Below are 15841 nucleotides of genomic sequence, written 5' to 3'. Positions count from 1 at the left end.
AAAGAAAGAGAGGACATAAGCATAACAGAAACACAGTAACCTACAGATCTGCATATTATTTGTTCATTTGATATTAACATAGAAGTTCAAGTTTATGAATGTGATACAAAACATGCTTGAGACACTGACTAGAGCGCTATAGAATATTCCCTCCTCCTCCCCAACTGCTGACTGGCTAAGCATGACGGTTATAGTGGTGACCATGGAAACCCTTAGGAGTCCCCAAAGCCCCCAGAAACTGTTGCTGTGTGGACCCTGAATCCACAAGTGATTGAGTGCTCCCATTATCTATTTTTTCCAAGTTCAAAACCTTGTTCTCCCATTGGCTGAAAGTGCACCTAAACACAACACAATTCTAGCTTATTCATTCAATGCTAAGGAAAGGAGCTGGATTAATGAGGCAGAAGGACACACGCTTATCCCCACCAGTGCAATCACACTGGACAATGTCTGGACGACACCAATAACAATTAGTTATTAATAATGTGTTATTGATGTATATTGTATTAGTTTGGACACAGTTTCATTGATAAGTAAATATTTTGGTAATTAAGCTTGCCTTAGTTTGGTTAAAGAGAAACTTGAATTCAGGAGATACAAAGACACATGTTTCTTTTTGGAAAGGAAATGGATATACAAATATGTACATTTCTGACATTTTGAGTTTATTCTATTAACTGAAATAGAATATTTAGCGAACTTGCAGCTTTTCATCCCCCAGCTGAAAGTAAATAACAGACTATCTCCTCTTGATATAAAAGTGGTAGTATGAGAGTGGACTTGGCTAGCTGGTTAGATTGCCAACTTAAGGGTATATTGCTCCAACACAGTACAAAGATGTCTTCGACGCATTTATATCGAACCTACTCATGTTCTCTCAAGACCTGCCCTACTCTGTCACTGATTGGTTGCATTTTCTTGACTCAAACTGTTAAATCACACAGTCCTGGTCTTCTGCTGGTCCTGTCTGTGTCACTCATCCTCCTGATCTGCACTTCACTGTGAGTAAGTCTAGGCTTGTTTGGTTGAGCAGACAGACATCTGCCGCTTGGCTGCTCTGCCACTGTTCTGCCGCTTGGCTTTTCTTTCTAATGTCACCTAACAAGCCCAGAGCCACTGCAGCTCTGACAGCCAGCTGTTATGGTGCGTTTACCAGGTAACTACAGCTGCAACAGTCTGCTACATCAGCATGGCTGTTTGCTTTAAACAACCACAAGAAAAACACAAGTACAACCCATTAACACTGCATATCCACCGAACACACAGTTGGGAAATAATACACTTGATAGCATACTATTGTCTCTTTTGTAGTTAGATTCAACAGTAAATTCATGTTGGCCCACTGAGCTCCCTCCCTTTCTCTTGTTGTTCATTGGACTACCAGGTCGCCCAGGGGGGTGTGGACACAAGAGGACAGCTAAGAACAGGCACTCAGTCGTGGGCGCAGGTCTCTCTAATCTCTCTCCCTCTTGTCCAGTGGACTTCCAGGGCCATCAAACTGATGTGGCAGACTGTAAGCCGTAGCTGCTGGATTAAAAGCATTTTAACAGCACGCTTTGCATCACCAATTGCTGTCTGGCTGTTAATGTGACTGACCTATGGATCTGACTGTTTCATTCAATTAAGTTTGAAATTTCAGTTTCTCTGTTCACGTAGACAGAGAAAAAAAACTGAAAAACTGAAAAACACTGACCTCCAATTCAATTGTACAAACTTGCTGGACTTGTATAATTACAGAACATCCAGTCCTCACTATTTTTATCAGTTACATTATTCTTATCATCAGTAAGTAATTATTTACAGACCTTGTTCAATGTGAATGAATGCACAACCCAAGTAAGTTTCAAGAACTTCTGATTAGAACTTTATACAGTACAGAACTGAATGAACGTCAGTAGACTAGAATGGATTTTTACAACAGACATTTTGACTTGTCTGAGCAGGATCCATTGAGGGTATCCTCCCTCAATCACTTGGCTTACTGGGACACTTAATAAAATGGGGCCGTCATTAACATTAGTGATCGCACCAGGTGCTTTCCTGCTTTTGTCTGCTGTGAAAAAAGTCTACAGCTGCAGTGCATTTAAAAGCCAAAAGGCAGGGTATGTTATTGTTTAGCAACAGACTTCCAAAATGACAGTGCACAGAAACAGTTAACGTGAATTTAATATCATCCCATATTGGACCACATATCCACAGATATGATACGTTGTTTGGCTCTAGTAAATTTGACCACATCAGATGCTGTAGAAAACCTTTTTGATTACAAGATGTCTTATTTATTTTGATTCACTAATATTCTTTTAACAAATGAGAGGGACTTCTGACACAGCTCTGAAGTGCCTACAACTTCTGACCTTAAAATATAACAGATGAAATACACCCAGGCCAAACAAAAAGCATGGACACAACTCTGCTGATCTTTGCAGTTTTAAGTCCCACCAGAATATTCATGGTCTTCTAAGCTTCACAGACACACAAAAGACACTTGCAGAAGCAGGTTTGGAAAAAACATCAATTTTTATTTTGAAATGAATCGTCTAGTGCCCATTATTTCTTTCTTTTTTTTTGCTTTATTTTTTTAACATTTCTTCTGCCAATGATCAAGATAACAATGCTCTTAAAAATAAAATCAAAAGTTAAAGTTTCAGAGACATTAAAATTAATCTCAAAAACAAAACAAAAAGAAAGTACAATAAAAAAAATCCTATTTTTTTTTTGCAGGAGGAAGGGGGGGCTGAAACCAAATAAAGAGAGATGCTACAACCGAGAAATGGCTCCTCCTGGGTTGGGTTGATAAGCACAACCCATTGTTGTGATGGGTCATGTGCTTATCAAAGTCCCGCCACCATAGGATCGCCAATCACAGTGTAGTGTCCAGAAGCTTCCATGATGCCCCGTTCTCTCTGGGAGACTAAGGCAGTCAAACACAGTAGGTTACAGTATGATGGGGTAAATTGTAAGATGAACACCAGAAGAAAAGATCTCCATTTTCCAAATCCTTTTGGGAAAATTGTATACATGGCTGAAAGATCTGCAGAAATATCAATATATTAGTTGTTTCTCTGTTTTTCTAAAGCATAATATGTACAGGCAGAGAGCCTTCTGTGAGACCAACAGTCTCACTCTTTGCCACGTACTCCTCTGTCCCAGTTCTGAGAACTGCAACATTAATTATGTCAGAAGGTAAAAAATACATTAAAAAAAGGTCCAAAAAAGTTCACGGTGACAGTAAGACACATTTGAATGAATAATAAAAGGGAATCAAAGCTTGAAGCAAGCAAGTTTGAGGACAGAATGATGAATTACAGCCCATCGCAGGACAAGACGTCATGGTTGGCTTTGAGGCTGTAATCCAAACACAGCTGTCTGGCTAGAGATGAAGAGATGGTTTACTCAGCACAGTGACTCAGGCTTGCTCAAAGCAAGCTGCCAACCACCGCCAAGGATACTGTTAGAAAATGGAGATCATTCCCTCCTGGAGGTACAGTGTATCATGACTAAGAGCATGCTCTGGTGTAAAACACATGTCTGCAAGTAAAGAGTTTCATTTCAATTAGAGACTTTTGTTTCTTATCAATGAACTCAGTCTCACGATGTGATCAATGATCACAGTACAAGATTTTGAAGTGAAACCCTTCAGTTCTTTGACATCCTCATGGCATGAAATTATTCCTGGAAAACAGTGCTAAAGCGTTGATGTCACTTTATATTGCTTAGCTGCAGTCCAGCTGAGATCAAGATCAGTGTGAGATGATAATGCACTCCACAGTAGATAACCAACCATGAGCTCACTGGGGAGAGGGCAGGTAGGAGAGGAGAGAAGACAGTCTGTGATCTTTAAGAGCACTTACACACTTGATTTTTACTGTGCATTTGTGATGGGCCACACAAGTGCTTCAACTTGACCGTCCTGTTTGTCCAGATCTTATAGCCTGAACACAGGTGCCTGAGACATTAGCCTGGTTCTGGGTCAGAATAGGGCCAGCAATAGTCATACAGTTGACTGAGATATTGCTATTTCATGAGCACTTGCATTCTTGCTACCAGATCTGGACCACCTGTGGACCATAATTCATCGTTATATTTGGGTCAAGTGTAGGTAGGCTATGTGGCCCATCCCTGGGCCAGACAAATCTTGCTATGAGGGAAGTGTCACAATGTTAGAATATCTTTATGCGCTAAATCTTGAAAGTGTTGACTATTTGGCGCAGCTCTGCCCCCACATGTCCTTTGGATGGACTTTTCAATCTTCCAGATACACAATATATGTGAACAAAGCAGCCCAGCATGTTAAAACAAAGTATATAAGTGCCCTCATGCAGATGTAATCATTTCGGAGGTGCACCAGCTGCATCTGTACTGTCAGGTATCTGTACCAAAACAAAGAGTAACTACAGGAGCTCTGATCTGTTTTATCGGTCCTGATGCTATTGTTGAGAGTACATAAATAAGCTGTTAAAATAATGAAAGAAGAGAATCCCAATCACAATAGGCCATTGTTAGGCAGAATCAAAATTGTCTGGCCAGCGTTTGAAACTCTTTAACTGGTTTTACAAACTGCTCCTGGTGCACTTCTGCTTTGTTTTTGTGTGTACCTACAGTACGTTTTTGTAAATGAGCACATTGTTTACTATGAGCTCTATGCTGCACCTCACTGCGCAGGTAAGATGTGTGTGTTCAATGCCCCCATTTCCTTTTTCTATTAGCACCCTCTCAATCCCGCCTCGCCCTCTCCCCAAGAGGTAGCAGCCCTGCCCCAACACTCCCCACCCCTACCTACTCTATCCTACCCCTCCCAGACTGAACCCGACCTCCCCAACCCCAACCCTTCCAGTGGACCATGGCACTTCTCTACTCGGCCTGAGCATCATAATTGGCTCCACCCGCCTTCTTCAGCTCATTACGGATGTTGTCCTCATCGAGTTCCCTCAGGTCACTGAACATGAACTCCTTGGCAAAATTCTGTAGAAGAAAAACAAATGCTGAAGTGAAGAAGAGCACTATCAAAGGGTAAACGTGTCATTCACCAAAAATGCAATGAGTTTATAGCAACTGTTGGCATACAGAAAATCAGTGACTGAGAACCTCAAGGCAACAAACCCAAAGACAGCTAAAGAGTAAGTACACCAGTGTCTGTATCTGTTCAATCAACTAAATGTCTGTATCCATACTTGGAATGGGTCGGACTTTGGGAAAGATGTTAGATTAAGCCGGTAATTGATATTGGTAAGGGTTGAGCTGATATTTGATAGCCTAGTCAATCATGTCATCGACCTCTGACCCCAGTGCCATTGTGTTTTAAAATGCATCCCTAAACCCACAGAGCACATGAAAAAGTAGAATGTCTCTGAAGAGTTACATTGCAGTAGTTGGCAGTTGCAGTAGTTGGTTGGCATTTGTGGAAGCAGAGAGAAAAATTAGGTTTTGCTACTTTAATGTCCAAGTTAAGCTAGCCAGATCACTTTTATAAGCTAAGTCAGGGACATAAAGTGCAGAGGTAAAGAATATATAAACCAATGTTTCACAGTGGTAGTATCATATGATATTGATTGTATATGTATATGACACTCTTCTAGCGCTCATATCATAACACAAAAAGATGAAACGTATTTAAAGATTTGAAATGCTTCAAGGATACCCAACGTGAAAATGTAAACATGTTTTGTTTACTCCCACGGGTACATGTACATTTTTTGGAGACTCGAGGGCAGAATTTCAAGCAACGTACTGTATATTCCCTAAATATATTATAAATGCCTACTGACTGATAATGATATCTTTTTATAATCCCTTCTCTCTGTTATGCTCACGTGATCTTGACAACTTGCCAGGCTTCCAGCAATGTCCACGTGGCCTAATACACAGGCGTTGAACCAATCAGCTTCATTTGAGAAACTATTGGTAGCGACCGCCATGGTTTAAATGTGCCATACAGGAGATATGTGACCGTTCATTTAAAAACAACAATGCCGACTCTTCAACAGGTTAGCATAGCTTGCATAGTATCACTTATATCGGAGCTGGAGAATCTATTTAATTAAAAGAAGAGCTTTTTAAAGCTGCTTCAAGTTTTTGGTGACTTTGGGGCAAAGGAGCAAACAAAAAGAATAATTTGGCATGAATTTATGTCCAATATTTACTCTCGTTTTTGGTCTCCTGCTTGGCAAAAAGAATCACCATGTCATCATGAGCAACCCCTTTCACATTACACATTACACATCATGATTTTTTTCTGTTCTTAATATAAAAATATCAATTAGTGCAGCTTTTGCGCAATACGCTGAATGTTTACAGTATATTTACACAAATTGTCCTTTTTGCCATGGCATTTAGTTACTAGATTAGGCACATAAACTACTAGATTTCAAATTTGAGTCCTCTGATACACGTTTCATGGTGCGTTTGCTCCTGTTCATTTTTGTCTCAAATCATGTAAAGATGGTTTGTTGTTTTTAAAAATCCTTCCTGTCTAGCTGTTTTGAGGGTTTGGTTGCCAGTTGCCTCTGTAGCCAACCGATTTCCCCAAAGGGACAATTAAAGCTCCACTCTATTTTACTCTCATGATGACAACCATCACTTTAATTGCTACTCTCTACACATGCAACAGCTCAGACTCTCTGACCTGCACGATCTCTTTGACCATGGCCTTGTCGGTGCTGATCTTGGCCCGCTGCAGCCCACTGATGTTCTCGCCAATCCAGGTGATGAGAGTGAACTTGGCTCGTTTGCTCATTGCATCTCCTGTTGTGATCCGGACAAAGCCGAACAGACGTGAATCATCTAAGGGAAGAGATGGTAGAGACTGTGTGAGACTAAAATATAGATTTAACATGTGTGTAGCTTATAATTGAAAATGTAACATACTTCATCACATCCATCCGTTCTCCTGTTTGATCAGAGATGTACACACACAAATAACTGCAAATCATTGTCCTAGTTTTTGATACACAAGGCAGGTTCTAATTGAGTTCCAGTCATGTGATTTAAAGCTTCCTAAACATTGCTTATCCAATATTGTGATAATATATCTCTTTTCAAGTTAGGAAACCACAATGAAATTTTCCTCGGAGCAACCTACTGTGGAAAAGAGAAAATAGTCAGAAAACTCAGGTTTGTATCCCATTTGGATCATTTTATCATACTGCTGACTTATGTTAATCTTTATATAAAGTTCACTTTCTGTTTCTTTTCAGTGTTCTCTCACTGTTTGGTTAGTTTTATGCAACAAAAAAATACTTGCTGAGGTTTAGACAACAAGGAAAACATTGCCCGGCTTTATATAAACATTTTGTTTGAAACTTGTTTAAAATGATACCTTCTCACACGTGCAAATATTTCCAGTCTTTTTCCTGATGCTCATTGTGGTCATTAGTTATGATGTTCTAGAAAACAAAAACCAACATGGCGATATCTTATCGCTCTCACTAACACAATTAGTGCACAATGTATCAATGTTACAAGAAATGAAGAATGTATATAAGAAAACACATTTAAATCTGTGCATTTCTTTATTTAATCACTTAGCAGTAGCATCAAGTGTTTCAAAACTACACTGTCTTTATGTCAATATGCCTGTGTGAGGTACAGGCAAAAGAGGTCCAGTGCTGCAATGCAGATGAATACAAAGTTCTGCATTTGAATGAAGTTTTGTTAAGTGTGTGTGTGTGTGTGCGTGTGTGTGTGTGTGTGCGTGCTTGCGTGTGTGTGTGTGTGTGTGTGTGCGTGCGTGCATGTGTGTGCGTGCGCGCAAGGAGGAAATATTTAGGTCAATAGACTAAATGAGTCAAATCTTTTGTGAGCCCTGCAGTTGTGACACAGACCTCCCTGTGACCATGGCAGTCACTGTTATGGTGGTCCTCCTCAGAATTGTGAATGCTGTAAATAATATCCTAATACACACCACCAGACAGGATAAATAGGCAAAAAATGTCTTTTCTGATGTTTATTTGTTTTGTTTTTCCAGAATTGTACCTCTCTAAATCCTGTTCAAAGGGGACACCACAATGATGTTATGTCAGTCGACCTCTTAGTAAAGCAGTTACACTAAACCTGTGTTCGAGTGTATTTAACTTTTCCTGCAATGTATTGTTTATCCCTTAAATTTGTTATGAATGCCTACTGACTAAATACAAACTGAGACTGATTTTGGGTCACCAAAATGGATAAGGTAGACATGGAGGAACATAAGGAATGCGTATGCTGTTTCCTGGGACCAGCAGTGCTAGGAACCCTATTGTAATTGTAAGGATTTTTATCTTTTTTTTTCTATGGCTAAAAGTGGTGCTGCAGGCTAAACTGTGCAAGGGATTTGGAGGGTTGGTCCAGACTCCTGCAAATATCTCAGACACAAAAAACTACATATATCCGTATGCAGGGAGCGCTATAACCTAGGCCAACACGTTTTTGCCTTTAACTCCCACACATTTATCCACAGATTTCCTGAATGGAGCTGAATCCCTTTGCAATTGGCCACGCCCACTTCCCTCCCCACTTCCCCTAGAAAGTGTATTTCGCAAAATCGCAAAAACTGGAAAACCTACTTTTTCGAACTCCTCCTTGGGATTTTGTCCGATCTATACTTTTCAGCTGGATCTGATCTTAAGTTATCAAAAAATGTGCAAATTATTAACGAACAAATTTCTGTAGCTAGCTATAAAAATGTAAACTGTTTGATATCTCGGTCAAACTAAATGCTATTAACACCAAATTTGAGATCCTTGGTTGCCATGACACTGGGAAGGGATGAGCCGAATTGGGTGAATTTTAGCCACTAGGGGGCGCTAAAAATATGGGAAGTTTATATCTCTTGAACGGCTACTCCGATTTTTTTACTCCAATTCTGACGCCATATCTTGAAGGTGGTCATGATTGGTCAATGTGAGCGTGGCTCATTACAAGATAAACAACAAACATTAATTTCAGCCAAACTATTATGCTGACAGCTTTGACATTTATAAGGTACAGATAGAATAGGACACAGTTCTTCCATACCAAAAATTGCACATGCACTCCACTAGGTGGCGCTATAATGGATGCAATCGCATTTTTGCCTGTAACTTTCACATTTTAAATAACACATTCGCAAACCTTATATCCTTGTGTTCCCTGAATAGAGCTGGGTTTTCTGACATAGAACATGCCCACTTCTGCAGCACATTTCGTTCGCTAAATCGCCACATATGCAAAACCTACATTTTCAAACCCCGCCTGGGATTTTGACCCATCTACGTGAAACTTGGCACGTACACTCTTCAGCTGGACCTGATCTAAAGTTATCAAAAGATTTTTGCTCTGTCAAAAAATGCACAAATTATTAACAAACAAATTTCTGTAGCTAGCTATAAAAATGTAAACTGTTTGATATCTTGGTCAAACTGAATGCTATAGTTCCTTGGTTGCCATGACACCGGGAAGGGATGAGCCGAAATTAGCAAATTTTGGCCACTAGGGGGCGCTAAAAAGATGGGAAGTTTATATCTCTTGAACGGCTACACTGATTTTTTTCTCCTAAAAAGGTGGGCATAGCTGCTATAGTATCAGTTACATAACAGCTGGACAATAAGTTTCATTGAAAGAAGAGCTAGAATGGAACTGAAGCTTTTTCTCGATCGTACAGATGTTTTTGCACTGTTCTCGACTGGGTTCAAGAACTGGATTTACCAACTGGCTCCACTGGTGATAGCTTTCTCCTACTGTTTGGGTATTCAATGTTTCCCACAGAATCAGACTTAAATTTTGCGGTGGCTGTCTGGCTGGCGTGCCATTGAGCACGCGCACTCGACCGACTGAGTCGGCTAACTACCGGTTTAGTGCCGTGTTAACTTGGAAGCGGATAAAATGTAATCGGGCAGCTCTTCTTGACTCTCCAGATTTTATTGGACTGAACTGCCCAAACAGTCAAACAAGTCATTTCGCTGGGTTATGAGGCTTTTATTATTGTTTTATAGATGTGTCTTTCACACTACTAGCTTTTGGGAAAAAGTCCTCAGTGCGTCTCATAACCAGCTGTCTGTGTGTTATAGAGTCCTACCTCTTCCTTGTTGGTTTTCCCGGTGGACTAAAAACCCCAGCTCCACCCACTGTATTGGAGTATATTACATCATTCTATTCACTGAAGGGTGCGCTGTCTTGAGTGACTGAATACAGAACGTGCAGCTCCAAAAACAGAAAATCAGTATGTGGCAGTTTTTGTTGGACAATAGACAGCCAGTGTTGACCACGTCCCCCCAATTATTTTCTCATCAAGGCTTATTTCTCCTGCTTTAGTTTTTTCTCACTAAAGAGTATTAACATTTATTTTATCATTATGTACCTACTAAGGCAGCTGATAAAGACTTTCCTGACAGAGCCTTACTCTGTTCTTATACTGTTCTCAGATCAGACCAGCCGGACATTAACACCATTAAGCAGTCCCTGTACAGTGTCTTCTCAGTGTGAACACAAAAGAATTCACCAGTTTCAACACTTTGTCTGCAGCAGTACACACACACACACACACAAAGAGTGTGTAGCCCTTTTCACAAATGACTCCGCACCATCACCACAAGGAAGGCTTGCCTTTACGCCGCCTCTTTTTGTTCACACTGAACCAAGCAGCTGCAGAACCAAAAGAAGTGTGACAGTAAACATCATGATGTTGACATGCGTCTGTCTTTCTATTTTTATGTGTTTCCACCTGTTAAACTACATAGGTATCTGCCAAATGTTTATAATCATATGGATGCAGTAAGAATGTGTCATGATTGAGATCCTGATTGAGATCCTGAGAGCAGTGTTTCCCACAGAATCAGACTTTGTGGTGGTGGCTCGGCTTTCCAGCTAGGGTGCCATAGCGCATGGGCACTCAAGACTTCCGCCGACCGGGTTGGCCAATTTCCGGTTTAGCGCTGAGCTAGCTTGGATGGGGATAAAAAGTAATCGGGTGGCTCTTCTAAGACTCTTCAAATTTTATTGGACTGTATTGTCAAAATTCTGAGTCATTTGGTGGGGGTTGTGAGGCTTTTATTACCATTTTACAGACATGTCTTTCACAATATTTGTTTTTGAGAAAAAGTCTCTAGGGCATCACATGATTGAGATGTAATTACATGGCCATGACAAACACTGGTTTCAAGGCCTGGTGCTCTTTGTGAGGGGTTGATTTGGACGATGGGGCCAGCCGACTTCTTTGCAGAGGAAGTCACACTCAAGCAAACTGCGTTAAATAGTCCTCCTCTTTTTCGTTGCTTTTACTAGCGGACCAAAAAACCACACTGCCATCCATTACATCGGAGTATACAGACCCCCCCCCCGCAACTTCCTCCCTCTGCCATCCTCTTCCTGGTTTGTCTTCCCTCTAAATCCATGCTGACTCTGCAGCCGACCTCCCACTTCTGCAGAGAAAACTGCTCTGAAACTACAACAATGATGAGACAGCAAGAAAGCCGTGTTCGGAGAGACTTTGTTCTGCATAAATTTACTTTGTTTAAGCACTGCAAAGGCTGACAGGTGACACCGTATCTTCCTGTGTATGCCACCTCAGACTGCGCTCAGTCACTCTGCGACAGTCTGGAAACTAGAGCTGTCTCCTGCGGACAGTGTCAGGTAGTTCTGGAGAGGAGTGGTGTTACCAACATGTTAACTGAGTCCAAAGTTGCTCTGGTTTTTGCCACATACAGTAGCCTAAGCTGTAGCCTACAAGTAGCCTAGTATTGCATTGAAATCTGTTTGTTGTCAAGAACTGGCTGGCAGGTTACGGTTTTATTTGTTACAGTATCTGTGTGCAGACATGGGTCCCATTAGTGACAATTGTTCTAGAGTCAAAATTTGGCATGAATAAACTAATTTAATTAAACACTCTCTAAACAATAGATTTGTGTCTATCTCAAAAACAACATTTAATGTGGTAACATCAAATCAATCTGCAATGTTGAGGTATATCACAGGCTTAGTTTCAATGAAAAATCTGAGGATTTATTAAATCATTAAGATTCATTTAGGGGATCTTAAATATCTGAACTCCATTTCAAGGCAATCCAGTTGAAAAGATTCTCAGAATCCATAATGAGAATCTTGTGGTTACACTTGAAAAAAAAAGCCAGTACAGTTCAGCCTCAGGAGACTAGGGTTGGGCAGATGGATAACATCACAAATGGCTGACAGTCATCCTTTACTTAACCCTGTACTATTGTAACATAGTGACTTAAAAGCCTCCGCACCAGAGCACAGAAAAAAAGCTTGTCCCCTCAGAGTTGCTGTAAGCAGGAGTTGTTCACATTTTTGTTGCTGCTTACTGCACAAATATTACATCTCCATCTTCTGTCTATTGTTAAACCTGCCTTGTTAGGCGAGCCAAGACCCTTGGTTACAGTGGTGGCCGCGTGGTGTCTTTACTGTGGGCTGCTGTTAATGCATGTGCACCTTCGTCCTCAAAAGCAAAAAGAGACATCGATACTGGGGACTATGGAAGTCTGCAGAACACGGTGTCCTTAATCCACTCAGTTGACTGGTGAAAAATCTAACCTGCTGGTGGTGCTGGAGGAAAAGTCAAGAGATTGTCAAAGTCAGTCAGATTCATTCCTTGAGGACGTTAAAGGTCAAATTGACAAATTTCATTATCAGTCACGGTGATCCATCTAGTAATTTCAGTCCAGACAGAACTTCCATACATACAGCAATAAAAAACAATTTTGAAGGTACAAAACCTGACAAAAAACTTCCCATCAGCCAACATTCAGGACTGAGTTCCCCTTTAGCTTGTAGTTAGGTGACCTACAATTAATAATTTATGACACCGACTAAATATGTTATTGGTTACATTTTGTCAGCAGAAATCAGGTTTAAAAGTTCTGGTGGATAATTAAAATCAATAAAGTGATTTGGGACTTCGTCAAACAATAACTCCAGGCCATGCACACCAGAATTCCTCTATTTTTACTTCCTGAATAAGTAAAACATTGCTACTCAAAATGAGCACTCCTCCTCAAGCCTCACTACACTATCAGTTTGCATCAACTCCTCCCACACCCAGTTTTTTTTTTTTTTTTTTTTTTTTTTTTTTATGCACAGTTGCAACTTCACTGCTAAATAAGGAAAACAAGCCCACAGACAGAAACATGTCTGATAATGCACGTGTCATCTCTGAACAGGAACCAATGGCAAACACACCAGCTCAACTATTGCAAAGCACTGACATACGTAAGTGATTTCAACATAGGAATTTGTGCTCTGAAATATCAGGAAGAAAGGCCTGAGGCAGCAAGCTTTTAAGACAACACAAGCTAGCGTCAGAAACAGCCACACCCTGCATCTGAGCAGATGCTTTACTCTGGAGGACACTTGCATCAGAGTCACAGAATTTTATCTCTACATCCGCCCAGCGCCGATTATTTATCCATTCTCAAAAGGGAATCATCATCTGAATGTCTGCTTTCTACTTTCTTCTGTTCTCTCCTTTTTGTGAGGAACAAACATAAACTATTGTACTGTGCAGGGAACACACAGCAGACCAGATCGCTCATAAAAACACACACACATCCACACACTCATAAACCTGTTTAAATGTGTATTCTTTATTTGGCTGAATGCAGATGCTTTGGTGGGAGCGTTCTTGAGGACAGGTGACAAATGAAACGCACATGAATGACAACTAGTCGGAGAAAAAGGACAGAAGTTTTACAGTAGGCTTCTTCACATGTAACTCACAAGAAAAACTTTCCGCCCTCATACAGAGGACCTTAATAAATGTGTCACCTTGTAAAAACCACGTACAGGATATTGTGGGACAGATTATGCAATGCAATGCATACAGTGTTAAGTGCTTTGACAGCTTTGTTAAAGTGCTCAAGGCCAATGGGTGACATGGCAGAGAGTCTTAAAAGATTAGTATCCTGCCAAGTCAAGCTGCGTGGCATATAGGCTGTTTAACCATTCAGAGACACACAGGCCACACACACGATCACACCCCAGATCTCGACTAATAAGCAGCATGGACATACCGGGCAGACATACATTATGCTGGGAAAGCTGGGTTAACATATGCGGTTGCATACTTGAAGTAAAATGCAGTCTGTACCTGTGCACATCCTCTTGAAGTCCTCATAGTCAGCCCCTTGTCCTGCAGGCACGATCCTAGAGCCCTCATATTTAAAGGCAGTCCTGGAAGATGCACAACACACCGTGCGTTAATACTCTGCGCATTATTCAGCCTCGTGATGTGTTGATCCATAACACATGCGAACATCAGACCCATTTTATGCGAGCAGAAAGCCATGCACAACATGCCTCAGACACCCATGCAAGGTGGCGGCTGCGTGTCAACCATGTGCAAGTGTCCCCGCTAGAGCGTTATCCTCTCTGAATACAGGACAAAGGAAATTACTTCTGCCCCGCTGGGCCTCATAACTGTGCCGTGTGTGACAGCGAAACAAGCCTTAATACAGAGCAGCTGGCTCACGACACGGAGAGCTGCATGGATTTTAGACTATGGTTTTTGTAAACAAAAGCACTACAACCAGGGTTTCACGAATCAAGTGTTGAGGGGGGAGGGAGGGAATCCCCGGCAAACCCCCCAATGTGCCATTGTAGCGCGACTTCCAAGCAAGCAGGTCGAACTATGTTTAAAAATCGAGCAATTTAAAGTTAGCCTAGCTAAATGTAATGGTTCGTTTAAGATAACCTGCTGCTTATACCTTATATTATACTTATATTGTCTCTGTCTTCGGGCATCTATCTTCCATTCGGCATTCATCCAGTACGCCAAACCGATTTTAATAAGACGTACACCACAAGATCTGTTATTATTTTAGCATCGTTTTTGGTCGAAAAGACAGCACAGTGGGCGGTAACAGGCGGGGAGAACTAAAAAAAAAAATGTAACTGAGATTAGATCGAAAAACAGATTGCTTGATGAATTAAATTATTGCCAAGCTAAATGACGGCTTGGTTTTTCATACCCAGCTGAGGTCCTGGGTTGTATGTACGACACGTTTAACTTTGCAAATATGCCAACAGAGCAGTCACATTCTTGAACGGGTGTGGATGGAGTATGGATCACGAACCATGTCCGTATACTCACCAATTGATGTCCGTGTTATCATCTCTGACTTGGTTGTAAGCCTCTCTGCAAGCCTCTTTATCGATCTGGGTTGCCATGTTTTTAGGTGGACAGGAATCACACAGGCGAAGTCAGCGTTGTATCGGTCCAAACCAGGGGAGAGGTAGCTACGCAGTAATAAAGCAGCTAACTTAGACAGCTGATATAATGCATCAGAGAACTATAACTGATACGTTGTACAATAGGCTTCACTTCAAAATCACGACCACTACACTGTAGCAAATTAAGCTGGTCGGACTTAGCGGGAAAAGACGGCTCTTCTTCTAGCAGTTCGGCTCATTTCCTGTATATTGCCACTTTATGGGCGTTGGTGATGTTAGTCGATCAGGTTGCCAGTAGACAGACGGAGGAGTCCCCCAGACGCTGGATTCACCTTCTCCCTGTGAATGGTCAATGCTATGAGGACCACTGTCAACGCAACCGCAAGATACAACTACATTTTCCGGCAAGGACTTTCAAAATAAAGTATAAAGCAGTGGAAACAATGACCGCAGGATAATATTATATACAACAATTGAGTTTCTTTTTAAAAAGTACATGAATGGTATAGCTTATTACACTGCATTTATTTAACTGATGCTTTACCCAAAGCGTCTAATACATGTATTCAACCATATGGATACCGCCCCAAAAGTACATTAACTATTATTATTAATAATGTTAACTATTTTAAACAGTTTCTGCTGTACTGATGCCATAGCAAGATGCTGACACTGACTGGGGAGCCAGGACAGCAAATAGTAT

General features: G+C 41.0%; 1 protein-coding gene across 1 annotated transcript; it reads right to left on the bottom strand.

Annotated features, from left to right (window-relative positions):
- Positions 1-2501: 2501 nt before the first annotated feature.
- On the bottom strand, positions 2502-15498 carry cotl1 (coactosin-like F-actin binding protein 1). The gene is made up of 4 exons (XM_037107817.1): positions 15059-15498; positions 14057-14139; positions 6626-6783; positions 2502-4965 (listed from the first exon to the last, which is right to left on the bottom strand). Exons 1-4 carry the CDS (start codon positions 15133-15135, stop codon positions 4855-4857), a joined length of 429 nt encoding a protein of 142 aa, XP_036963712.1. The 5' UTR covers positions 15136-15498; the 3' UTR covers positions 2502-4854.
- Between the last annotated feature and the right edge of the window lie 343 nt (positions 15499-15841).

The sequence above is a fragment of the Acanthopagrus latus genome, chromosome 8 (assembly GCF_904848185.1).
Source record: "Acanthopagrus latus isolate v.2019 chromosome 8, fAcaLat1.1, whole genome shotgun sequence".
NCBI lineage: Eukaryota > Metazoa > Chordata > Actinopteri > Spariformes > Sparidae > Acanthopagrus > Acanthopagrus latus.
Note: the sequence above shows the minus strand (reverse complement) of the source record. Positions and strands in the feature narration are given on the sequence as shown.